Source organism: Chiloscyllium plagiosum, chromosome 15, assembly GCF_004010195.1.
Source record: "Chiloscyllium plagiosum isolate BGI_BamShark_2017 chromosome 15, ASM401019v2, whole genome shotgun sequence".
NCBI lineage: Eukaryota > Metazoa > Chordata > Chondrichthyes > Orectolobiformes > Hemiscylliidae > Chiloscyllium > Chiloscyllium plagiosum.
Window position 1 is genome coordinate 78,527,197 of NC_057724.1, and position 27,232 is coordinate 78,554,428.

The 27,232-nt window shown below is 39.4% G+C and overlaps 1 protein-coding gene across 8 annotated transcripts in view; it reads left to right on the top strand.

The window, feature by feature from the left end:
- The window catches only part of LOC122557439 (phospholipid-transporting ATPase IH-like), a 162,222-nt gene that overhangs the window by 122,803 nt on the left and 12,187 nt on the right, over positions 1–27,232 (top strand). For 4 of the 8 annotated variants that reach the window (XM_043705189.1, XM_043705184.1, XM_043705185.1 and 1 more), the window contains exons 21-29: positions 2,706–2,808; positions 6,056–6,201; positions 6,635–6,694; positions 7,039–7,166; positions 11,198–11,333; positions 12,149–12,214; positions 14,316–14,419; positions 16,624–16,780; positions 26,837–26,945. In XM_043705189.1, coding sequence (XP_043561124.1) covers positions 2,706–2,808; positions 6,056–6,201; positions 6,635–6,694; positions 7,039–7,166; positions 11,198–11,333; positions 12,149–12,214; positions 14,316–14,419; positions 16,624–16,780; positions 26,837–26,932 — 996 coding nt within the window. In that variant the 3' untranslated portion in view covers positions 26,933–26,945. Of the gene's footprint in view, positions 1–2,705; positions 2,809–6,055; positions 6,202–6,634; positions 6,695–7,038; positions 7,167–11,197; positions 11,334–12,148; positions 12,215–13,608; positions 13,709–14,315; positions 14,420–16,623; positions 16,781–19,640; positions 19,732–26,836; positions 26,946–27,232 lie in introns of those variants that run through there. The other 4 variants (XM_043705186.1, XM_043705188.1, XM_043705187.1 and 1 more) reach the window with 4 other exon arrangements.

Genomic DNA, 27,232 nt, shown 5'->3' on the forward strand with positions numbered 1-27,232 from the left:
CTTACATCAGACATTCAGACTATATGGCCGACCATCACAGCTGTTTGTGTGTAACCAGTATCTTCACTGGAGGGAACTTGGCCTGCAAGAGGATGCTCACATCAAAAACCTGTGCTTCCAGTGGATATGCAGGATTTTGTAAGATAGTGTTAGTGATAACTCCCCAGGGTTTTGAGATGTTCCTTATACATAGTCCATGTTTCTGATCCATACATGAGGGTGGGGACCACAGCTAGTCTGTATTTCATGAGCATTGTGCTGGGTTTGAGGTCTCCTACTTTGAACACTGTTCCTCAGGCATCAGAAGGCTGGTCTGGGCCATTAGTGTCAGTCTCTGCTCACCAAGATGAAGGTTTTATATGGGAAATGATCCACATTGTCCAGGGGCTCGCTGCAGATACTGATGGCCAGAGTCAGTGTAATTTAGCAAGTATAAAACCTTTTAAGTTTGCAGACGATACAAAGATAGGTAGAGGGACAGGTAGCATTAAGGAGGTGGGGAAGCTGTAGGAGGATTTGGACAGTTTAGGAGAGTGGGCAAAGAAGTGGCAGATGGAGTACAACGTGGGAAAGTGTGAGATCGTGCACTTTGGTGGAAGAATAGAGGCATGGACTATTTTCTAAATGGGGAGAAAATTCAAAAGTCTGAGGTGCAGAGACTTGGGTGTTCTTGTCCAAGATTCTCTCAAAGTACCCTTGCAGGTTGAATCAGTAGTTAGGAAAGCAAATGCAGTAATGGCATTAATTTTAAGAGGACTTGAATATAAAAGCACGGGATATACTTTTGAGGCTCAATAAGGCTCTGGTCAGACTAAGTTTGGAGTATTATGTGCAGCTTTGGGCCCCATATCTCAGGAAAGATGTAATGGCCTTGAAGCATGTTCAATGGAAGTTCATGAGAATGGTCCCAGGAATGAATAGTTTAACATATAAGGAACATTTGAGGACTCTGGGTTTATACTCAATGGAGTTTAGAAGGATGAGGGTGGATCTAATCAAAACTTAGAATACTGAATGGCCTGGACAGTGTAAATGTTGGGAGCATGTTTCCATTTGGTAGGAGAGACTAGGATCCAAGGGCATAGCCTTAAAGTAGAGAGAAGACCAGAGATAAGGAGAAACTTCTTCAGCCGGAGCGTGGTGAATCTATGGAATTCATTGCCACAGAAAGCTGTGGAGGCCAGGTCATTGAGAATATTTAAGACTGTGATAAGTAGGTTCTTGAATATGACAGGGATCAAGGGATATGGGGAGAAAATGGGCAAATGGGGTTGAGAAATGTATTGGCCATGAATGAACAGCAGAGCAGACTCGATGGGCTGAATGGCCAAATTTCTGCTCCTATGTTTTATCGTCTTTGTTTTCCGAATGTTAGTCTGAAACCCTCATAAGCCTCTGTGAACATGTCAAAGATGGTTTGTAGTTCAATCTCTGAGTATGGACAAATGCAGGTGTCATCTGCCTACTCCAATATGAAGGTAGAAGTTGGGAAGGTCTTGATTCTGCCCTGGAGGCTCAGAAGTTGAACAGTTTCCTGCTCGTCCTCTGGGTTAACTCCACTCTGTCAGGGAACGTCAGGCTGGAGTTCTGCGGCCAGAAAGATGCCGAAGAGCATTGATGTAATAACGCAACCCTGCTTGACCCCAGTTTGCATGTGTATTGGGTCTATGGTGGATTCGATGGTGAGGATCAGAGCTTGCATGTCATCTTGATGCAATCAAAGAATGGTAATGAATTTTGGATTTTTGTCGCTGTCAAAGGCTGAACTGGCCTGTCACAACATCAGCACTGTTACTTGTCCAGCCTTCACCTCTAGCACCATCCATTTCTCCCCCTAGTTCAGCCCTGTTATGCCTTTTTCCCTCTCAGACTCAACTTTAGTATCTTATTCACAGTAATTTCAGTTCACCAAAACTCAGCCTGTCTCCTATCCTAACCAAAACAAGTCTTACTAATAAGCGAGTCTTGACCTTGTTAACCATCGTAATCTTTTGTTCTCCCTGATATCTCCTATTTCTTGCACTATTGTAGTTCTTGTATTTAATGATCACCTTCTGTCTAACATTTTCCAGCCTTACAAAGTCTCATGCATTCTTCTCCTCTGTTTTCAGCCCCCATATGTCCTGTCCCTTTGCCCCAGCAGTGATTTCAGCCACCTGTGTCGAGAGTTAAAATTCCCCCTCTTAGCCCTTCTGGTTTTACAACTATTTTTTGGCCAACCATTGTTTCAACATCACTTTTCAAAAAACTTGTATCTCTGTGAAGTATTTTGCATATATTTCTATGCTCGAGATGATCCATAACTGAGCAAAGTAGTTTAAATTCTGAGAATTCTTTCAGGAAACACCATTCATTCACATGGAACACAGGAATAATATTGTTTCTCAGTTATGGTGCAAAGAGGGTGAGAACACATGGACAAGCTGTTTCACATCCTACTTAATTTCCATTAATAGGAAGGGAAGTCAGGTAGAGTGTAAAATGGACTGTCAGTTGGTTGCCATCTGTGTTTGTGTTCCTGCTGAAGACCACATTCCTCCTTTAATTTGACAAACCTATTAACCATCATGGTTTCTGGCACCACAGTTTGTACCATTCCACATATGTGAAATCTGTATCTTTCAACTCCCAACTACAAAACTTGTATTTGACACCAATTGATACCAGAAATGTAATATGCTCTTTATATTATTTTCCCTCATTAGATTGTAAAAATGGTGAAGAACACAAAGGAGCATCCTATCACGTTGGCAATCGGTGATGGTGCAAATGACGTCAGCATGGTTCTAGAGGCACATGTTGGGATTGGTAAGAAATGTTTATTTTGTAGTTGGAGCAGTGCCATCATTAGTTAGTAGTCCTATTCATATATAATTTGCATTTCACTTTGCATTTCTATCAAGACTAACATGAACTTCAGCCATAATCACGAAGGGTAGAGCAGGTCAAGAGGCCAACTCCATATTTCTAATGCTGTTGTATGGAGTTCTGAACATTTGCACTCCCATAGCTTGAACGCTGTGTACAGCTTGGTCTCTTTATCTGAAGTATTTATCTCTTTGAAAGGGTACAATGGGGGTGTAGTGGTAATGTATTAGTAATACAGAATACCAGGCATTACTCTGAGATATGAGATTGAATCCTGCAGTTGCAAATGCTTAAATATGAATTTTGTAATAATTTTAATGAAGCTATTGATTATTGCTGAAACCAGTCTGGTTCACTAATATCCTTTAGGGAAGGAAATCTATCTTTATCTGGTCTACAGGTGACTTCAGGCCACTATCAATGTGGTTATCATTTAACTGCCCTCTGGGAAAGTATGGATGGTCAGTAAGATGTCATAAGGGATATTTGCCATTATTGGTCAAGGAATTGAAGACAAGAGTAAGGAGGTTACAATAGAACTGTATATGTAATATTAGTTAGGCCACAGCTGGAATACTGTGTGCAGTTCTGGTCATCATTCAATAGGAAGAATGTAATTACTCTAGTGCAGAATAGATTCGAGGAGAAAGTGAGGGCTGCAAATGCTGGAGATCAGAGCTGAAAATGTGTTGCTGGAAAAGCGCAGCAAGTCAGGCAGCATCCAAGGAACAGGAGAATCGACGTTTCGGGCATAAGCCCTTCTTCAGGAATGGGCTGAAGAAGGGCTTATGCCCGAAACGTCGATTCTCCTGTTCCTTGGATGCTGCCTGACCTGCTGCTGTTTTCCATCAACACATTTTCAGCTGCAGAAGAGATTCACCAGGATAGTGCCTGAGTTGGAGCCATTCAGCTATGAAAGGAAACTGGATAGGCGGGGTTGCTTTCCTTAGAGTAAAAGGTAGAGTAAAAGGAGTCTGATTCAGGTATACAAAATGTTGAGGGTATAGACAGAGTGTATTGGGAGAAACCTTTCACCTTAATGGGATCAGTAACCGGGTCACAGTTTTACATTATGGAATAGGAGACTTTGAGGGAAAATAAGTTTCATCTGGAACATTGTGAGTATCTGAAACTCGCTGCCTGAAAAGGGGTGGTAAGCGGCAAGAAAACTCGACGTCTCAGAACTATTTAAATGATCATTTGAAGTACCACAGCATACAAGGCGACTGGTCAAATCCTGGAAAATTGGATGAGAATAGTTGGATGTTTGATGAACGGCTTTTTTAAAATGCCGTAGAAATTCCAACATTATGGCTCTTAAATACAGGCCTAGCCAGTGACATCCACATTCAGTGAACAAATTTTTAAAAAAGGTTAATTGAATCCCTAGGTAAGTGAGTAGGATGGACCAAATGGAGTTTAGAAAATGACAAGTTCTCTCTTTCAAATGTAGAAAGTTTTTTGGAGAACTTGACACTTTGACAGAGTAAATGATGCAGACATTTCCTCACTGTGTTGTGATTCTTTGGAATTATCTATCCAGGAGGCTGTGGCTGCTCAATACTTGATACCTAAACAATGGTTGACAGGGGCGGCACGGTGGTTGAGTGATTAGCACTGCTGCCTCACAGCGCCAGGGACCCGGGTTTGATTCCTACCCCAGGCGACTGTGTGTGGAGTTTGTACATTCAAAGTTTGTGCGAAGATTTGTAGCTCGGGTGCTCGTTGTTGTGGTTCTGTTCGCCGAGCTGGAAGTTTTTGTTGCAAACGTTTCGTCCCCTGGCTAGGCGACATCATCAGTGCTTGGGAGCCTCCTGCGAAGCGCTTCTACCTCCTAGCAGCACTAGAATGCACACTCAGGAACAATGGACTGACAGAAGAGACACAACAAACAGTGAGACAAACTGGCCACGAAGCGACACGACCAGCTATCCTTAGTAGCCACACACGCAGACAACAAGCAACATGAATTCGACTGGGACAACACTACTATCATAGGGCAAGCCAGACAGAGAACAGCCAGGGAATTCCTAGAGGCATGGCATTCATCCACAAACTCCATCAACAAACACATCGACCTGGACCCAATATACCAACCACTACAGCGGACAGCTGAAACTGACAACCAGAAGCGGCAGGGACAGACCACTATAAACACCGGAGGAAACATCAAAGAAGCGCTTCGCAGGAGGCTCCCAAGCACTGATGATGTCGCCTAGCCAGGGGACGAAACGTTTGCAACAAAACCTTCCAGCTCGGCGAACAGAACCACAACAGTTTGTACATTCTCCCCGTGTCTGCGTGGGTTTTCTCCAGGTGCTCTGGTTTCCTTCCACGATCCAAAGATGTGCAGGCCAGGTGAATTGGTCATGCTAAATTGCCCATAGTAGGTGCATTAGTCAGGGGTAAATATAGGGTAGGTAAATGGGTTTGGGTGGATTACTCTTCCGAGGGTCGGTATGGACTTGTTGGGCCGAAGGACCTGTTTCCATACTGTAGGGAATCTAATCTAAAGGAAATCAAGGGCGAGGGCACAGAAGTGGAGTTGAGCTTAAAAAAAAATGGAGTTGCATGATATTATTTAATTTGCAAAAAAGATTTACAAAAATAATTCCAGGGATGAGAAACTTTAGTTTTGTGCATAGATTTGAGAAGCTGTGTTTTTTTTTCCCTTAAGAAGATTGGAAGGAATTTGGTAGAGATTCAAAATCATAAGTGGGTCCAGACAGAGCAGTTGGAAGGAATTCATAAGTTGACACAGTCAAGCACACCCAATTAAAAGTGAATGGCAACAGAACCAAAATAAACATGAGAGGACATTTTTTAATAAAATTAATGCATTGAGTGGTTAGGATGTGAAATAGTGTGGTAGAGGTAGATTCACTCATGGTTTTCAAAAGGAAATTCAACTACCTGGAGAGCGAAGTGAGATGTAGGAATAGCTGGTTTACTGTTAAGTAGAGCTTGGGCAGATGAGAATGGCTATTTGTGCTGAAATCATTTTATGATTCCAATCTGTGAATGGTGGGGCAGGCTCATGGGATTATATGGTCTGCTGTAGGTCCTTTTTCTTGAATTCTTGGCATGCTTACCGTGAATGAGAGGTATCGGCAATTTTTCATCTTTTTGTCATTTTAAAGTAGTGACCTTGAATTGATTCAAATGGGCTTTCTTAAATTTATTTCAGGTTTAAAAGGCAAGGAGGGTCGCCAAGCAGCGAGGAACAGTGATTACGCAATACCAAAGTTTAAACATCTGCAGAAGCTTCTTCTTGCTCATGGACATTTATACTACATTCGGATAGCACACCTCGTTCAGTATTTCTTCTACAAGGTATGCTTTTCAATATGTCTGAGAGCTAATGTTTGCAGTACCTCTACATTTTAAATTCTTTGTCTCTGTAATATTGGAATTTTGTTCAGCATTGTCATGTGTAAAATAAAGAAAACTGACCATCTTAGGGAGGTTGTCCAGCAGTCTTTTAATATTCAAAAGCTTTAACTTAAAGGCAGTCGAACAAAATACTTGTTGATAACATACTGCAATATCTTTCACATATGCTGGTTTATGCTCACATATTTTTAAAGCAAAGCTAATAAATTTCTTGATTGCTGCGCAGGAGGAATTTAAGTGGTTTTTCCATGAAAACCTGAACTAGATCAGTGAAGCAACAGGTTTCATTTCTATAGTGTCTTAAACGTAATGAAATGTCCAAAAGTGCCCACCTTTGTGAATTTGAGTTATTTGGTGGTGTTTTCTTTTACAGAATCTTTGCTTCATCTTTCCTCAATTTTTATACCAGTTCTACTGTGGATTCTCTCAGCAGGTTTGTATTATCCTGTAACTGTTACTCTTTTTGTAAGATTGCCCTTGACCTAGAAAGATAGTTCCCGAAAACTTTAATCTCAAATTATACTAAAATTTGAGGTGCAATGTAAAACACCTTTGGGTTTAATGATAAACAAAACCTTTCACTCCCAGCTCCACTTTATTCCACTTTGTTTTTTATCCGACTCATCCATTTGAGCTTTAATTTGTTCGTCTGTCCTACCCTCTCATCTTGAACTACAAAACCTAAACCTGAAGCTTTGTTTGCATGTATTGATTTAATGGTTAATTCAGTTGTGGAACTTTGCACTGACTTTTTATTTCACTATTTCTTTCCATAAGCCACTGTATGATGCAACTTACCTTACATTTTATAATATCTGCTTCACTTCTCTGCCAATATTGTTGTATGGTCTGCTGGAACAGCATATAAGCATTGAAATGCTGAAAAAAGATCCCTCTCTGTACAGGTAAATAATAACTCTAACTACCTATTAAAGATTATTGCCAAGAGCCCTGCACAGTATTCTGATATATTTTGTAGCATTAGTAAGAATTGTGTTAATCTTGACAAATATCTCAATGTGGCACTTGCACAGCAAAGTCTAAAAAGCCACAAAACTGTTGGGCTGCTTATGGTAAGATTGCTGTTTTCCAAAGCATGCTCCCAATTTGTAGTCTGTAAAGGTGTTGCTTCATCCTCCACCTCAAACTTGCTGTTTGTAAGATTCTTGCTTTAATTTTAATATTGTTGCATGTGTTTAATGCTATAATATTTTATTTTGTGATATCTCCCTAATTTTGAGGAGTTGTATCAGGAGATTGGGTAATTCACTGATTTAGTGATTTAGCCAAGTATTGCTGTCTACTGGAACATAAAAGCACAATAAATTGCAGCAGAAGTAGGCCATATGGACTCTCAAGCTTGCTGCACCATTTTATGGCCTACCTGCTTCAGGCCTCAACTCCTGTTTCGAACCGGCACCTCAGCCCTCAACTCCCCAATTATTTCAAGAGTGTGACTTTTTTAGAATTATAATTAGTTTTATTGTCACATTCACTCAAATTAGTATAGTGAAAAGTTTACAAGTCACCACTTAACGGCACCATCTTAGGTGTAAAAGTACCCAGGTATAGATTCATAGGCACAAATGTTTACGGAAAAAATAATTAGAAAAATAAAGAAATAAAAATCCATCATTACAGATTAGAGAAGTAAACTTTTAAAAATAAGTTAAAAGTTGAGAATATTTTGCAATCTAGCCTCCACAATTCTGAGGCCTGTGACCAGTGGTGTTCCACATGGATTGGTACTGGGTTCGTTTTTGTTTGTCATTTACATAAATGATTTAGATGAGAAAAATAGGAGCATGGTTAGTAAGTTTGGGGATAACACAAATTGGTGGTATAGTGGACAGTGAAGGAGGTGATTTAAGATAACAAAGGTATCTTGATGATTTAGGTCAACGGACTGACGAGTGGCAGATAGAGTTTAATTGGATAAATTTGAGGTATTGTATTTTGGTAATACAAACAAGGACAGGACTTACACAATTAATGGTAGGCCCCTGGGGAATGTTGTAGAACAGAGAGACCTCGGGGTTCAGGTACGTAATTCTTTGAAATTTGCATGACAGGTTGCTAAGAAGACATTTAATGCATTTGACTTCATTGCTGGGACATTGACAATAGGAGTTCAGATATCATGTCGAGGTTGTACATTACATGGGTGAGACCTCGTCCAGCGTACTGTGCGCAATTGTAGTTGCCCTGTTCTTGGAAGGATATTATTAAACTGGTGTGGGTTTAGAAGAGATTTACCAGGATGTTGCCAGTAATAGAGAGTTTAAGATATGAAAATAGACTGGAAAGGCTGAAACATTTTTCACTGGAGTCAGGGAGGTTGAGGGCTGACCTTATTGAAGTTTATAAAATCACGAGTGGCATAGATAAAGTAAATGACAATGGGTCTTTTCCATTAGGTGGGGGAGTTCAAAATTAGGGGGCATGTTTTTAATGTGAGAGGAGAAAGGTCATGAGGGACAACTTTTTTACAGAGAGGATGGTTCGTGTGTGGACTGAACTGTCAGAGAAAGTGGTGGATGCAAGTACAGTTACAAAGCTTAAAAGACGTTTGGATAAGTTCATGAATAGGAAGGTTTGGAGTGATATGGGCCAAGCACAAGCAGGTGGGACTAGTTTAGTTTGGGAACATGGTCTGTGTAGACTGGCTGGACTGAAGGGTCTGTTTCCATGCTGTTTGACTCCAAAACTGTCTGGATGAGAGAATTCCAGACATTTACTGCCCTTTGGAAGGTGAAATTTCTTCATACCAGTTTTAAATGAGTGTCCTCTTTTCACAGTGCTGCCTGGTTTTGGACTCCCCCACCATCGGCAATATCATCTTAATGTCTACACTGTCGAACTCCACAAAATGTCATATATTTCAGAAGATCACTCTCCTCCTAAGATCTAATGAATAAAATCCTAAATTATGTAGCCATTCTTGACGAGTCAACATCATAATGCCAGTAATCCGCCTAGTGAACAACTTCCAATGGCAGTGCATCCTTTCTTAAAAATGGGAACCAAAACTATACGCAGTACTCCAGGTGCGACCTCATCAATATCCTGTACACCGACATTTTTTACAAACCCACCGACTCCCACAGCTACCTGGGTTACACGTCTTCCCACCCTACCTCCTGCAAAAATGCCATCCCGTATACCCAATTCCTCTGCCTCCGCCGTATCTGTTCCCAGGAGGACCAGTTCCACCACAGAACACACCAGATGACCTCCTTCTTTCGAGACCGCAATTTCCCTTCCCACGTGGTTAAAGATGCCCTCCAACACATCTCCTCCACATCCTGCCCCTCCGCCCTCAGACCCCACCCCTCCAACCATAACAAGGACAGAACGCCCCTGGTGCTCACCTTCCACCCTACCAACCTTCGCATAAACCAAATCATCTGCCGACATTTCCGCCACCTCCAAACGGACCCCACCACCGGGGATATATTTCCCTCCCCACCCCTTTCTGCCTTCCGCAAAGACCGTTCCCTCCGTGACTACCTGGTCAGGTCCACGCCCCTGCAACCCACCCTCCCATCCTGACACCTTCCCTTGCCACCGCAGGAATTGCAAAATCTGCGCCCACACCTCCTCCCTCACCTCCATCCAAGGCCCTAAATGAGCCTTCCACATCCATCAAAGTTTTACCTGCACATCCACCAATATCACACCAATCAACCACACCGCCCTGTGGCCCAACATTTCAACTCCCTCTCCCACTCTGCCGAAGACATGGAGATCCTGAGCCTCCTTCACCGCCGCTCCCTCCCCACCCGACGCCTGGAGGAAGAACGCCTCATCTTCCGTCTCTGAACACTTCAACCCCAGGGCATCAATGTGGACTTCAACAGTTTTCTCATTTCCCCTTCCCCCACCTCACCCCAGTTCCAAATTTCCAGCTCAGCACTGTACCCATGACTTGTCCTACCTGCCTATCTTCTTTTCCACCTATCCACTATCCCCACTCCCATTCACCTAGTGTGGTCTATGCTACTTTCTCCCCGCCCCCACCCTCCTCTCATTTATCTCTCCACCCTTCAGGCTCTCTGCCTGCATTCCTGATGAAGGGCTTTTGCTCGAAACGTCGATTTTACTGCTTCTAGAATGCTGCCTGAACTGCTGTGCTTTTCCAGCACCATTCTAATCTACTCTGGTTTCCAGCATCTGCAGTCATTGTTTTTACCTAATATCCTGTACGGTGACCTGTTTATAAACTTGAACCTCCTAGCAATAAAGGCGGTTTTAATTTTTGCTAACATTTTGTGTTTCATGCTCAAGAACACTCTGATCCCTCTCAGCTCACTTTGTTTGGAGACTTTCTTTCCACTTAAATAATAGTCTGCCTTTTGATTCTTCCAACCACAACCTAAATTAAACTCCATCTGCCAAAATTTCTGCCACTCACTCAACCTTATCTGTTGTCCCATGCAGATTTCTTACATCTTCATTGCACCGTGCCCTCCTGCGTATTATTCTATCAGCAAATTTTAATATATGAAAACTTGGCATTTGCATGACATCTTTTCAAATTTTTAACACAGAGATAGCATCAATGTCAAAATGCTGTACTGCCATATGATATTGCTTTGTTTTTCACCTAACCTAAGAAGCACAAACCTCATGCAAAAGAGGAGCTGGCACTTTATCTGTTACATTTTTAGAAGTTTCTGCTACTGTTTTGGACAAGTACATCTCTGGGCAATGTGCACAGCCCACATACATAAGCTAATCTGGTTTCTATTAATATCGAGTTCTCTTTTTAAGTCACTTTTTAAGCTATTTCAGTCACTAGTGGTCAGCAGCTATTATAAATACAGATGATATATTGATGAGTCTATACATTTTCAGTATGTTAAGCAGTGTTCTGAAGGAATTTGAAGTCTTGATATAGCTATGCTTTGTCTAACTCTTTTCCTATCTAATGCAGGAATATTGCTAACAATGCATTGCTACAATGGAAGCCTTTCCTTTATTGGACATTTCTGGGGCTATTCAATGGTCTCGTGTTTTTCTTTGGGGCTTATTTCCTCTATGACAATTCAACCCTTACAGACAATGGTCAGGTGAGTACAGAACTACTTCCGTTATTAATGACCATATTGTCAATTTTGATCATTTAGCAGTCTGAAAACTTATGTTTTTTACTTTTTTCAGTACTCCAAATTTTAGTTTTAGCACCATCCGCAATCATCTTAGAATTACTTATTTTGAAATTTGATTATCTCCATATAAGTAAATGCAATAGCCTTTTTTATGTAGAACCAGATCCCCTAAACAGAAAAAATATATCATCAGACCACTGAAGAGTTACGTCTCAGAAAATCACTCCAAGCTATATTGACTGCAGTGAAGATGTATGAATAACTCTTGGCCCGCCACATGTCTTGATCTTGAGCCAACCATTAGGTTGTGTAAGAGAGGGAAGTTTGACTCTTCTATCTCTCCACAATGTGAGGGATAGAGCTTCCTGTTGGTGGTTCTGGTAACAGCCTGCATCTTACTCCAGTTGGTTATTTGCAGTTGTGTTTTTTTGTTAATACATTCATCCATATGACATTTTACTAGTTGAAAACCTCGAGGAAGACCTGAACAGCGATTTACTCCCAAAAACGTTTTGTTTCCTTAGCAACCTGTACTGAAGATTTTTGCTTGCATTACAGTTACAGAACATAGTGCATGACAACATTAGGAAATAAAGCTCTGTTTTCCATTGAGCAATGCAAGCTGAGGCACCCTACATGTATTTGTATTGAGCTAATTAGATTTTTAAAAAATCACTGTTTACTTTTATATTTTGAAATTGAACTGATGCTCTGAGTTAACCTACTTTGTGTATTCAGCTGATATTTGGTGTTTGACCTTGTGTTGTGTATTGCAGGTTTATGGAAATTGGACTTTTGGAACAATTGTCTTCACTGTTCTGGTATTTACAGTTAATCTGAAGGTCTGTGCATTTTAAAAAAAAAAGTTACAGTTTAATAAAGCTAGAGAACATGTGAAAATAGTATTATTTTTAGTTTGTTACTTCTTGCATCGTGTCTGTGCAATTTCATCCAGAATTTTTAACCAAGTTTGCAAGATATTTATCATTAAAACGCAGCTCTATCTTAATTATGCTTACAAATTTAAAAACAGAAACTAATATTCATTCATGAAATGATTGTCTAAAGCAAGGACATAGCTTATTGCCCAGAAGAAAGTGTAGATGTGCCACTTTATTGAAGTGTTATGATCCATGTTGTATAGGTGCACACACAGCTATTGTTGAGTTTCCAGGACTTTGAAGCAGTAACAATAATGAATTTGTGGTATAATTCCTAGTCAGGATGGTGCATGACTCGAAGGTGAAATTACAGATGGTGATGTATCATGCATCAGTTACCACTGATCATCGAGATGTTTGAGGTCTGGTTAAAAAAGTGTTGTCAAAGGATCCTTGATGAGTTGCTGCGGTGCATCTTGTATGTGGTACTTGCTGCTGCCACTGTGTTTTGATGGTAGAGGGAGTGAATGCTTTTGCAACTTTGGTAGGAATAGTACCCTGGAGATCACCACAGTATTCCGCAAGTCATCATGAGTTTTAAACTTAACCAATTTAATTTTTAGGATTGTTAATGCCTGATTGTAAATGAGGTTTATTTTTCAAATCAATGAGCGAAAAACAAGAATTTACTTATTTCACAGACCTATTCCTTAAGTTTGGCAGATTATTAATGACTGATGTAAACTTAAACTATACCTCTTTCAAATCCAAAAAAGTGCACATTCACACATAAGACAGACGGAGTGATGAGACCAGCTGTCTTTCTAGGAACATGTTGGGTGCAAAATAAATGCAAAATCGACGAAGTCTATTAATTAATTTTGGCCAAAGAGTGTTTGCTATGGAAAGCTTCAACTGCTGGAGAGACTTGGCGGGTCTGGCAGATAGAAATAGAGTTTACATTTCAAATCCATTGTGACTCTTCTTTCAGAACAGTACTAGACCTAATTGCTTAAAAGTGAAGTTCTCAATGTTGTAAATTTTATTTCAAATGTGGCTATTTAACATTGAAACAACTCTGCTGATGCAACATGATTTTCAATGCTTTTAGTTATTCCTGTACTACTTAGACGTTGGACACAATGTGGTAAAAGTGCCCATAGTTCTTCAGAAATGACATAATCTGCTTGCAGAAATTATTTTTGGACATTAAAATAATTTGAGAGATGTGCAGTAAGTCAAGGGTGAACTAGGTGTGTGATCATGTATGGTGAAGTAGGCCACAAAGCCTTTTCCTCCTGGTTCTGAATAATGTCTCTGATTTACCTACGAGCTAACATTTCCTTCTCCCTCAGAATCTAAACATCTAGCTATTTGGTGGTTGGACCTTAAACTTACTCTTCCTGAGTACTAAAATAAAACAGAAAGTACTGGAAATGCTCAGCAGATCTGGCAGCATCTACAGAGTGAGTTATCATTGCAGCTTATGATTAAAGATCAGAGGTCCTTCTGATGGATTGTATCAAGCCTGAAACAATAATTTTGGTGTTTTTGTCTCTGTACAGATCCTGCCAGATTTGCAAAGTGCTTCAAGCATTTTGTTTGCTTATTTCAGATCTCCAAAACCTGTAGTATTATGCTTTTGATCAAAAATCACTTTGGATTTTAGATAAGTCAGATCTATCTTGTATTACACAGTCATGATCTATCGAATAGAAGGAATCTGATTTTAATTTATTTGGTGGAAGCTGAAAACCTTGCATCAGAAACACTCAGCATTGGCTATAGCAATGAATAATTTGGAATAAATGGTTTTTAAAAGATCTGGTACCATTGCAACATTTTCATATGTTTGTGGTCAATTCAGAATTAGTTTACCAAGGCTTGATTTTGAATTATTTTGATGTTGAACTTGTTATATTCACGGGTTTTGTTTGAAATTGTTTACTTGTATAACTACTATAATACTAATTTTAAAGTGTCAAGTGCTTTATGTTCTTATTAAGGAATCTGGTCTTTAATACACAGCTTTCATCTCGCATCATTCTTATTGTACTTTCAGCTTGTATTGGACACTCAATACTGGACGTGGATCAATCACTTTGTAATATGGGGTTCTTTAGCCTTTTTCGTCATCTTCTCTTTCTTTTGGGGTGGCATCATATGGTAAGTAAATTTAAAAACTAGCACCATTTAAAAAGGCTACACTTTGTCAAAGTGAAAATTATCATAGAAGTCATAGAATCCCTACAGGGTGGAAGCAGGCCATTAGGTCCATGTAGTCTGTACCAACCACCTGAAGAGCATTCCACCCAGACCCACTCCGCTACCCTATCCCTGTAACTCTGCATGTTAATATGTGATGATCGCACTGTTTATTATGTGAGTTGTAACTTATTAGATTGGACATGAACCCAGTCCTAACGATCCAAGGGTAGGGACAGTACCACTGTGCCGCAAGAGGGCTGTCTCCTGGCTCAGAGGTTAATTAATTAAATTCAAACCGTGTGAGTCAAATCTGACTAGTCAAAGTATTTGAATTTAGAGTAGACTTACTGGTTTTGAATTTAATAATTTAACTAAGATGATTGACAGTTTCTGCTTCACCTCCACGCTGACAATCGTCCAATCAATTTGCAGTAACTTCTCAGGCTGAAAAAGTTGTTCAGTGTTAGAGTTGTACAGCACTGAAAGAAACCCTTCAGTCCAACTCATCTACAGCAGCCAGATATCCTAAACTAATCTAGATTAGAATGATGCTGGAAAAAGCACAGCATCTGAGGAGCAGGGAAATCGACTTTTCAGGCAAAAGCCCTTCATTAGGAACGGCTAAATTAATCTCGTCCGATTTACCATGATTTGGCCTATATCCCTTAAATCTTTCCAATTGATGTAACCATCTAGATGTCTTTTAAATGTTGCAATTGTACCAGCCTCCTCCACTTCCTCTGGCAGCTTATTCCATGCAAGTACCATCCTCTGTGTGAAAAGGTTGCCCTTTGGATCCCTTTTAAATCTTTCCCCTTTCATATTAAACCTTTGCCCTCTAGTTTCGGACTCCCCTACCCTGGGAAATAGACCTTGGATATTCACCCTATCCGTGATTTATAAACCTCCAAAAGTCACCCCTCAGCTCCAGGAAAATAGCCTCAGCCTATTCAGCCTCTCCCTATAGCTCAAACCCTCCAATTCCAGCAGCGTCCTTGTAAATCTTTTCTGCACTCTTTTAAGTTTCATAACATCTTTCCAAAGTAGACAGAGCAGAATTGAACTCAGTATTCCAAAAGTCGCCTAACCAATGTCCTGTACAGCCGCAACATGACATCCAAATGACTATACTCAATGCACAAACCATTGAAGGTAAATGTAACAAGCACATTCTTCACTACCCTATTTACCTTTGACTCCACCTTCAAGGAAATATGAATCTGCACTCCAAGGTCTCTTTATTCAGCAATATGCCCAAGGACCCTCCCATTAAGTCTGTGAGACCTGCCCTGATTTGCCTGTCCCATTAATCTAAACTAAACTCCATCTCTACTCTTGGGCCCATTGGCCATCTGATCAAGGTCTGTTGTACTGAGATAATCTTCTTCTCTGTCCAGTACATCATCAATTTTGATGTTATCTGCAAACCTAATAACCATTCCTCCTATATTCACATCCAAATCATTTATATAAATGACAAAAAGCAGTGGACCCAGTACCGATCCTTGCGACACATCGCTGTCACAGGCCTCCAGTCCGAAAGGCAATTTATAACTCCTCCATCACCATCTGTCATTTCTAAAGGTGGTTTACTTGTATTTCAATCTTAATAAGCATGAGATGAAACATTTTGACTTCATTTCTGTTTTTTAGCAGTGATTTCTGAGAGTTATTTTAATTGTTGTAAACACAGCTTGAATGTACATTTCAAGCATGTCATTTCTGGAATATTAATGTTTTGCTAAATTCATGATTATATTTTTTAAAAACTTCATTTTCAGGAGTTTTGGGAAGAAAATATGTAATGTGAGATCTGTTTAATATTTAGAATGTTGACAACACTGAATTTTGCCAGGTTTTTTAAAGTACTGTTGTATTTTTAGTGCGTATTTTGAAGATATAATTTAGCTGCAACATGTTCATAACTCAGGTAGTGGCGCATCTGTATCTCTGGAAGTTTGGTCAGACTGCTGATGGATCTCAGTGGTTTAATGGATTTTTAACTGTATTTGTTGTAAACTGTTGACACTTTGATATCAGATTTATATCAACCTTGTAAATACAAAAAAGCCTCTATGTACAAGCATTCTTTGCTTACTTGAATGTACACTGTGTGTGGGGCTTAAACTTTGAACCTAACTGTATTGATTTCTTTCTGCTAGGCCTTTCCTGAAGCAGCAAAGAATGTACTTCGTCTTTGCACAGATGCTGACTTCTGTTTCAGCATGGCTTACTATAATTTTATTAATAACTGTCAGTTTGATGCCTGACGTTATGGTAAAAGTCTTGAGCAAGCACCCAGACAAAGGCAGACTGCAGGTAGGTGTTGAAACATCAAAATGTCATTCACTTTTTGACAGTTTATGTTTATATGCAACCTGTATTCTTGTCAAGTGACCATTTAACATCTGTTAGAGTAAACAACTGACCATAGGTATACAGAAATGACTGAAAGCTAAGGATAATATCATATCGTTACTCACGTATTCTGAATAAATTGCTTTCCTTACGTTGTTTAAGTGTTATAACTTTGCATTTCCAAAAATATATTTATCAGGAGCAAAGCTTGACAATAGATTGTTGTATTTTTCTATTTTGCTGTTAGTATCACTTAATATCGCCAGGAGAATTTTACTAGTTGGAGGGGAACAGGAAGTCTTTTCCTCGAATATAACTTCTGTTCGGTGTGATTACAATAAAATGCATGTACATTACTTTCTGTGAGGTCGGTGTAAATAAGTAATTATTCCATCTTATAACCTAAATAGCTTTTAAATTGGTTTCTGTCAAATCTTAGTTTTCACCCAAATCTGCTGAAAAAAATGGCCTAGAAAAAGAAATTGTTTTCAGTAGCTGATTATGTTTTTCTTATGTCAATACTTTCTCTGTGAAAATAATTAAGATACAGGAAGTCTTTGTGGATTTTCCAAGTCCGCTTGCTGCTGTTCCTAGAAGGAAAAAATATTCCTGCTTCGATAATTGCAGATCACTGTGATTATCCACCTCCTAATTGAGATTTAGCAGAAGAAATTAATTTTCTCTGATCTCCCATGCTCTGCATTGTAACTAATCCTGACAAACTTGAGGGAGCAATACACTCTCTTGTGCTGATTTTCCATGATTTCAAACATTAAAATTTAATTTCAAAGAGTTGGCAAACTCATTTTATGCTCTCGGGAAGCAATAGCTACTTCAACTAAACCACTAAAATGAAGTATAAATGATTTGCTGCAAGCTGGAGGATGCAGGAGTGTATATGTCTATCTGTGTTTGTGTATAGTGGAGAGATTTAACAGGGAGAGAAACAATTTCTATATTGTGAAGTTTAAAGGACGGGAAATAAGACTGGAAAGGATAGCTGAAAGAGAAATTATGGCATTTAGATAATTTAGATGCAAAGTAAGTCATAAATTTATAAACTAAACTCCAGTTCGTACTTCAACTAATTGTGGCTTAGAAAATGTTGGCTTAATCTTCTTTCTAAATCAGAGTTTTAACTGTGGAGTGAAAATACAGGAAAACTATTACTTTTGAATCACATCTATTTGTGTTTTTGAGAAGTTTAAAAGATGCCATCTTAACCCTGCTTTGCCTGTAAAGTTTACTTATACAAATCATGTCAAATAATCTATCCGCGACATTCAGATTTTCAGGACAGTAACTACTTCTGCATTGTTTTTGGAAACCAGTAATGAGTGCAATGTTTAATTGAAGAACAGCCAACTTTTGGATTTCGTAGGAGCATTTTATTATCCATTATTTGTTGTATAGGTTTGGTCTGCCTATCTGATATTTTGGTGCCTTTTAGAATGGCTTTGTGCTACAGTCGTGTGTATGCACTAACTTCCATCCTCACTCCCAAACTCTGGTTTCATTCATCATGATAATTAGGTACTTAAAAAAAACAAAGTAAACCTCATCTGAATTTCAGTAATGGATTGTGTGAAAGACTGTAAAGAGGAAGAGTGACATGGAAATCTCAGAAACTTACGTCATGGAAGGAGGCCGTACAGCTCATCAAATAAGTGTTGTCTGGCAAGTGGCCATCCAGCATAATCCCGTTTTCCAACTTTTGGTCTGGCATTCCAGTTCAAGTGGCAATCCAAGTATTAAATGTTGAGACTTTCTCTCCCATCTATCCAGGCAGTGAGGTCTGGATCCCTATCACTCTGTAGGTGAACCCCTTCTAAAACCCATAAGTTTAAATCTATATCTTCTTGTTATTGATATTCCATCTTTGTCAATGTATTATAAGAAGAAAGTTGGAGCTGTAAGATCACAGCATCTCTCCACTTATTTGGAGGTGGTCTAGGGTGAGGAAAATCACAGTCTAAATTTGTGTTCTATTATATTAAAGCTAAGGAATTTAACTTTGCCTTGTCTGGTTTCTCTGGTGTCTAATTTTTAGTGCAGTAATTTCAGTACCTTCTAATGACTTGAAATAGGAAAGTGCTGGGAATACTTTCTCAGACGCTGATGTGTTCTCAGCAGTGCAGGTCAGTTAGCTCATTTGGCTGGACAGCTGGTTTGCAATGCAGAGTGATGCCAACAGCATGGATTCAATTCCTGTACAAGCTGAGGTTGCCATGAAGGGCTCTCCTTTTCAATCTCTCCCCTCACCTAGGGTATGATGACTCTCAGGTTAAACCACCATCTTTCTCTAATGAGAGAGCAGCCCTATGGTCTGGTAAGGTTATCGTGACTTCACCTTTCCAGGATGTGTTTTACTTCAGATTTCCAAAATGCATAGTAATTTACTTCTACTGACTACTGGACTTACTAGAGAGCTAGATATGTTAATCAAATGAAAATAATAATGTACCTGTGATTAGATTTTACTGGTTATTAAAATCTTTAGAGTAGTCAGTCCTTCTGAGGTAGGAGTATTACCACATTCGGAAAAAGTTCAAGTACTGAATGAGGTGAAAATTAATATTAATCATTCAGTGGTTTTTGTTCAATCAGTGGGATCTAAACAAAACACAGCTTGGTATTTAAAAGTTTTCTGATATTTTCATAATGGCAAAACTGAATTAAAGAATATTCGCACTATATTTTGCTTATCTTCCTTTTTCTTCTCTCTTTAACATCTCCAACTTGTTCTCTTGCCTAAAATACTTCTGTTAATCTCCTTTCCACTTTCTATTCTTTCCCCACCCATCTTCCTGCTATGAACCAGGCAAGACAACACTTGCCTTCTTCCAGACAGTCAACGGTCTTTATGCTCTCTCAAACTTCCAGCAACCAAAGTTTCTCTTGGAGTGATTGAGGTGATTTCTTGTTTTGTGCATAACTTGTATGTTTTTATCTAGCATGTACAACCTGTTCATTATTCCATTTTGTTTTGGTAGATTTGGATGTGTACTCATGCTCATTTAGGTGCACATCTCGGATATCTCAAGCATGCTTTTCACGAGTACGCACGCCTTGAGTTTCTAAAATTACTTCGAATTTATTTCAAGTATTGACCAAAGGATGTGAACTAAAGCTGCTTTTGTGTTTTAGCTCTGTTTCTGAGAGCCTGTCATCTTTCGAGTTAATCATGGTATTTATAATTGTCAGTCTGTCCCCTGTAGCCTGATGGCATACCTATGATTTTAGGTCAAACTGGATCTATAAATTGATGATAAAGCTTAAATTCTGTCACTCTGCTCATGGACTGAACCCACATAAGAAAAAGAAATCTAAGTGTTCTGTTCTGCAAACATGTAACCAGTAACCCCAGAGGAACAGGCTTTGATGGATCTTTGTAAGGATTCTTAGCTTTGTTTGCTGATTAACACTGAGCTAAGTGAGAGCAGCATCCAATTAATACTAACATTTGGTTCAGTATTGTAATGTATTTACTATATACTTTCCAAAAGGTGATAAATGTCAAATTGAACTTTGATCTACATAAAAATAACGGGAAGTGTAAAGTTGTATTTGGTCAGAGGGTTTGCAGTTGATTTACTTGGTCATCCCTATGGGAGGGAGGAAGTGTAATTATGCCATAACAGCATTCATTTCAATTATTACAATATCATTTAAATGCATGTTCAGTGTTAATTATATGTGCCTTGTTATTGTATGTGTTTGGCTATTTGTTTTGCTTTTCTCACCTCACACTAACAGTATCTTTAGTGTATGGATAAGTTTTTTGATGTCAGACAGTACAAACGTTGATATTAATTCTTATTTCTGTTGATTTAGATTGGAAAAAATGTATGCGGTGCATAGCAAAGGCTGGATTCTTGATCTTTCTGTCTAAATATTTGATTAAAATCCTTTTTATGATTTTCAAAAGCATGTATTACTCTGCTGATAACGTTTAGATATTAATAATTGTTGTTCGATGTACCTCATTGGTACTCTGGTCGAATATGACCAAAAAAACTGTTCCCTTGTTCACCAGTACTAAACTGAAAAGGGGTGGTTGACATGTTACGTACAGCCCAACTTTAAATTGTGAATACTGGGTTGAACTAATGAGAAAACTCAGACTAGGGAGCACAGCTAGTAGAAAGTGTGCTCAATTTAATCCAGATATTAAAATATGCAGTTCATCATTTGTCATCATGAATAAGCAGTTACTGCTATTCAAAGTCCACATTTCTAAATAGTGGAATCACAATTGAATATGCTAAATTTCTTGTCAGTGCTATGGGCAAGGGGTTGCTGACGTTGCTCTCACATTCTGATTAATTGTACAACTCCCCATATTTGTACTGAGGAATTAATTGTACCTGAAATTCTTTGGACAAGAACTTAAATTTACGCAACAACAGTAGCTTGTATTTTATATTCCATCTTAAGATATCCCAAGATTCTTCACAAGCGTTTTTATGAAGCAAAATTAGGCACTGAGTCACATAAAGTAGTAATATTGCTGATGGCCAAAAACTTTGTTAAAGTACAAAAACACAAGTTGCTGGTAAAGCTCAGCAGATCAGGGAGCATCTGTGAAGAGAAATCAGAGTTAGCGCTTCAGGTCCAGTGACCCTTCCTCAGAAGTGTTAACTCTGATTTCTCTTCATAGATGCTGCCAGACCTGCTGAGCTTTGTCAGCAGCTTTTGTTTTTGTTTGATTTACAGCATCCGCAGTTCTTTCGGTTTTCACTTTGTAAAACCTACTACTTTGACAGAAAGCCTTCGAGGAAGAAAGATAATGAGCCAGAGGAGATTTAAGAGTCAGATGCCAATACAACTTAAGTCATGGTGGAATAATTAAAATTGGGAATGCTCAAGGATGGAATCATATCAGCAGAGACATCTCAAAGGATTGTTAAACTAGAGGAGGTTACAAACTTAGGAAGGGGTGGGGACATTGGAAGGGTTTGAAAATAAAAATTAGTTTTTCAAAATAGAGGCTTTGCTTGTCTGGGAACTTGAAAACTAACCCACAGGTTTGCATGTAAAGGATACAGCTTGCAGAGTTTTGAATGACCTCAACTTTATGGAGGGTAGAATGGAGGAGACCATCCTTTTGTGTATTGAAAAAGTCAAGTGTAGAAGTAATCAAGGCATGAATGAGGGTTTCAGCAGCTGTTGAACTGAGATGGTGAAAGGTTGGCCGTTGTTATGGAGTGAGAAATGGGCAATCCTTCTGAAGGTATTGATATGGGGTCAACAAGCTCGTGTCTTGATCTTAAAGCAAACAGAATTAAAAATCACACAACACCAGATTACAGTCCAACAGGTTTATTTAAAAGTACAAGTAAATGCAAACAGTTATTTTATCAAACAAAAAATCTCTCACATTATAGTCCAACAGGTTTATTTGGCAATACTAGCTTTCGAAGCACTGCTTTTTCCTCAGATGGTTGAGGGAACCACTTGATGAAGGAGCAATGCTTTGAAAGCTAGTATTTACAAGTAAACCTGTTGGACTATAACTTGGTGTTGTGTGATTTTTAACTTTATCCACCCCAGTCCAACACCAAATCATGTTTATCAAACTAGTTTAATTTCAGATGATTGCCAGGGAAAAGAAATGTTTTAATAACCACCTATTGTATATCCATGAGAGGAAGATAATGTTAACTGCCTCTCATAGATTCGAAGAATTAGATCTAATATAGAAGAGCTGCAGTATATCAGGGCAGTGTTCATGATTGGCTGCTTAATGTGGCTTGTTATGATTTAAATAAAGAGACTGGAAACTAGAGACAGGATTCTTGCACCTCAAACGCAGTTAGATTGCTTAAAAGGTTTACAGCTTCCTCATACACTCTGCACTTAGGCTGCATAAGTCTACGACTTAAACTTTCAACAATGTGTGTCAGCTACTTGGAGTGTCCAAAAGATTTGGCTGTTGGCAGCTTGTATCTCAGTTTTCTGGTTGTGGATAATTGTGATCTCTTTATAGGAATAGAGAGTGCACCACCTATTTCCACTGTAGATTTCTCAGTAGTAAGGTTTTGAGATTCTAATCTGATAGTGAGTTTAACTTGTGCCAACTGAGCACACACACAAGTAATGAAAAACCATGCTTCTTTTGTCACTGGCATTGAAAAGTGATCACGTTCTTGCACTGAATCCTGAAGTACGTACAATATTTCTACTATGAAATGTTATTTAACCCAGGATTTGACAGAAGTAGAAGAATAATGATGACGTGTTTTCCGTTCTTAATTATACTTAATCTAAAACTTGTATGTATTTATCTGTCCATGATATAAATCTAAACTCTAGCTAAATGTACTGCTTAACCAAATGTTGAAATGTGGTAAATAGAAAGACATTGGAAATTCTACAAAATACAATTGGAGGCCAACTACTCTTCATTCAAGTGCTCTGTCTGGATTTGTAGATGAAGACCTGAATGAAAAATAAATGTACTGTGCTTAATTATTTCAACCTTTGCAAAAAAAACAGTTCCAAAGCAGAGTAGCAGCACCTGGTCATTGTATCTACACCCAGTAAAAGTACAGATCAACAGCATTGTGTACTTCATATAGAATCACTCCAACCCCTCCTCGTTTGGCAGTCCCCCAGGGCCGGGGATGGCTTGCTTCCATTCCAGGTGGGGTGAGAGGGGTTTCTGCTGAATAGTCCAAACCTGGAGCCGCAGAAAAAAGAAAATTACAGCATAGGAACAGACCCTTCGCCCCTCCAAGCCTGTGCCCATCTAGATTCTCTATCCAAACCTATCATCAGTTTTCTAAGGGTCTGGATCTCTTTGCTCCCTGCCCATTCATGTATCTGTCTAGATACATCTTAAATGATGCTATTTTCGCTGCCTCTATAACCTTCACTGGCAAAGCATTCCAGGCACCCACCACACTGTGTAAAGAATTTACCACGCATATCTCCCCTAAACCTTTCCCCCTCACTTTGAACTTGTGACCCCTTGTAATTGAATCCCCCATTCTGGGAGAAAAAGCTTCTTGCTATCCACCCTATCTATACCTCTCATGATTTTGTAGACCTCAATCTCAGGTCACCTCTCAACCTCAGTCTTTCTAATGAAAATAATCTTAATCTACTCAACCTATCTTCGTAGCTGGCACCCTCCATACCAGGCAACGTCCTAGTGAACCTCCTCTGTATCCTCCAGTACATCCAGATCTTTTTGGTAATGTGGCAACCAGAACTGTATGCAGTATTCCAAATATGGCCAAACCAAAGTCTTCTACAATTGTAACTCTTGTACTCAATACCCTGTCCGATGAAGGAAAGCATGCTATATGCCTTCTTGCCCAGTCTATCGACCTGTGTTGCCACCTTCAGGGAACAATGGACCTGAATCCCTAGATCTCTTTGTACATCAACTTTCCCTACAACTTTTCCTTTTACTGTATAATTCACTCTTCAATTGGATCTTCCAAAATGCGTCACCTCACATTTGCCTAGATTGAGTTCCATCTGCCATTTCTCTGCCGAACTCTCGAATCTATCTATGTGCTGTTGTATTCTCTGACAGTCCCGTTCACTCTCTACTACTCCACCAATCTTCATGTCATCTGCAAACTTGCTAATCAGACCATTCATATCTAACTCCAGATCATTTATGTATGTCACAAACAACAGTGGTCCCAACACTGATCCCTGTGGAACTCCCTTCCACTACTGCTCTCTGTCTCCTGTTGCACTGCCAGTTCTCTATCCATGTAGCTGGTACACCCTGGACCCCATGCAACTTCACCTTCTCCATCAGCCTAAAATGGGGAACTTTATCAAACGTCTTACTGAAGTCCATGTATATGACATCTACAGCCCTTGCCTCATCAATGAATTTTGTAACTTTCTCAAAGAATTCTGTTCAGTTGGTAAGACATGACCTTCCCTGCATAAAACCATGTTGTCAACACTAATAAGCCTATTTTCTTCCAAATGGGAATAGATCCTATCTCTGTTTCTTCTTCAGCAGCTTCCTTACCACTGACATCAGGCTCACCAGTCTATAATTACCTGGATTTTCCCTGCAACCCTGAAACAAGGGGACAACACTAGCAATTCTCCAGTTCTCCAGGATCTCACCCGTGTTCAAAGATGCTGCAAACGTATTTATTAAGACCCCAGCTATTTCCTCTCTTGCTTCCTTCAGTAACCTGGAGTAGATACCGTCTGGGCCTGGGGACTTAATGCCTTTTAGAATACCCAACACTTTGTCCCTCCTTATGCTGACTTGACCTGGAGTAATCAAACATACATCCCTGATCTCAACATCTGTCATGTCCCTCTTCTCGGTGAATAGCAATGCAAACTACTCATTAAGAATCTCACTCATTTTCTCTGTCTCCACACATAACTTTCCTCCTTTTTCCTTGAGTGGGCAAACCCTTTCCCTGGTTACCCTTTTGCTCCATATATATGAATAAAAGGCTTTGGGATTTTCCTTAACCCTGTTTGCTAAAGATATCTCATGACCCCTTTTAGCCCTCTTAATTCCTTGTTTCAGATTGAACCTACATTCCCAATATTCTTCTAGACTCTTACCACAGGTGGGACAGATCGTGTTTGATGAGGCAAGTGGGTGGGACCCTCTGGAATCTGCACGCTTTTTCCGCTATTTGTGCTTGGTTACCACTTGCTCCATCAGTAATGCTCGAAGTGGTTGGCACCATCAGATGTTTCTTTTGTTTGTGCATTCTAAGCCATGTGATTCTCATGTGTCGCTGGGATGTTGCATTTGTTTAGGAAGGCTTTCAGGGTGCCCTTGTATCATTTTCACTGCCCTCCTAACATTGTGGAGCTCAGGGTACAGCACTTGTTAGGTAGTTTTGTGTTGTGTGTATGAATGTTGTGGCCTCTGAATCACAGCTTGTTGTCAGTAATTGAATCTGAGGATCTTGGCCTGGACGAAGACAGTAATGTTGGCACATCTATCTTGCCAGTGGATTTGCAGAATTTTGCAAAGGCAGTAATGGTGATAACTCTCCAGGAATTTGAATTGAGACATTAAATGATACTAACCATGCCATCCACCAGCAAATGGATTTAGCAAGTGATCCTCATGAACCAGCTTATTATTATATGCTGTTTTACAGTTCAGGGCTTTTCCTTCTGGTGAATTATTTTTATTATATGGGGAATAATGCATTTTCATAGATCTCCCTTGATTTCCTGAGGGCAGACAATGCCACAGGCTGTTGCCTGGCCAGTATGCTTGTTTTGTGATGATATAGCGTGAGGTAGTGGACTCCAGCATTGTCTCCTTCAAGGGAATTGAGATCAGCCTGGAAGCAATGCTACATGGGTGAATGTCTTCTCCCTAAAACTCTTAACCTAAGGTAAGGAATGCAGGGAGCCAGAATTGTCCAATGGGTGCTTACTATCTAATCTAAGCCAGGAAAAGCCTAATGATTGGCTCAAATGTCCCTAACTTGAAGGAGAGAAATTTCTAACTCTTGATCTCTAACCATTGACTTCTACCAGAATGAAAAGTAGTTCAGGCTCTGATGGAATCAATCCCTTGGGTGATGTGCAGTTCTTCTGAAAGTCAGTAGGTTCAGAAAATGTTTAGAGACATGGGTTTAAAATTTATTGTGTCCAAGTATTGATTTTAAATTTCTCTGTTCAAAATACTGGGATGAACTGCGTATTACAGATGAAGTTTTATATTCCACCATTTTCATATTGAGTAATTTGTGGAAGCAACATAGTGCAAATTATATTCTAAATATTCTGGGTGGGTTACTCTTCGGAGGGTCAGTGTGGACTGGTTGGGCCGAAGGGCCTATTTCCATACTGTAGGGAATCTAGTCTAATCAAAATAGGTCTGTCCAGGCCTCAACTTCTGCAGATTACCAAATGTTTGTGGTGTTACTTTCATTGCAAATTTAAGACTATGAATATGCCTTTCTGAGAAGAGATTTTAAGCTCCCTGACGGTTACTACCTCATGCAGTTTGTGTTACAGAAGTGTTCTAAGTTTCTCCCCTCATTGTTGCAGAAATATTTGGTCTATAACAAGGCTGCTGATACAGTTTCGACCCCCAGATCCCCTGTCGAACCACTTCTTGCAAGATCATTCTCAATTGAATCATGATTACCACTGACAGGTACAGGTATTTTGGTGGTTATCTCCTAGTTTGATCTTCTGTTTAGTTTGGATTAGTTTGATATTTTTATTTGTTAGCTCTGATTCTGAATGCATATAAGCAGATTAAGGATAAATGCTTGTATTATTGCAAACAGTTAATTATTTTCTTTGGGATGTGGTATTTGTTACTTATCCCTAATTGCCCCTGAACTGAGTGATGTACAAGACCATTTCAGAGGTAATTTAAAAGTTGACCACATTGCTCTGCTCTGAATCTGAAACTACAAATATGCCAGACCAAATTTT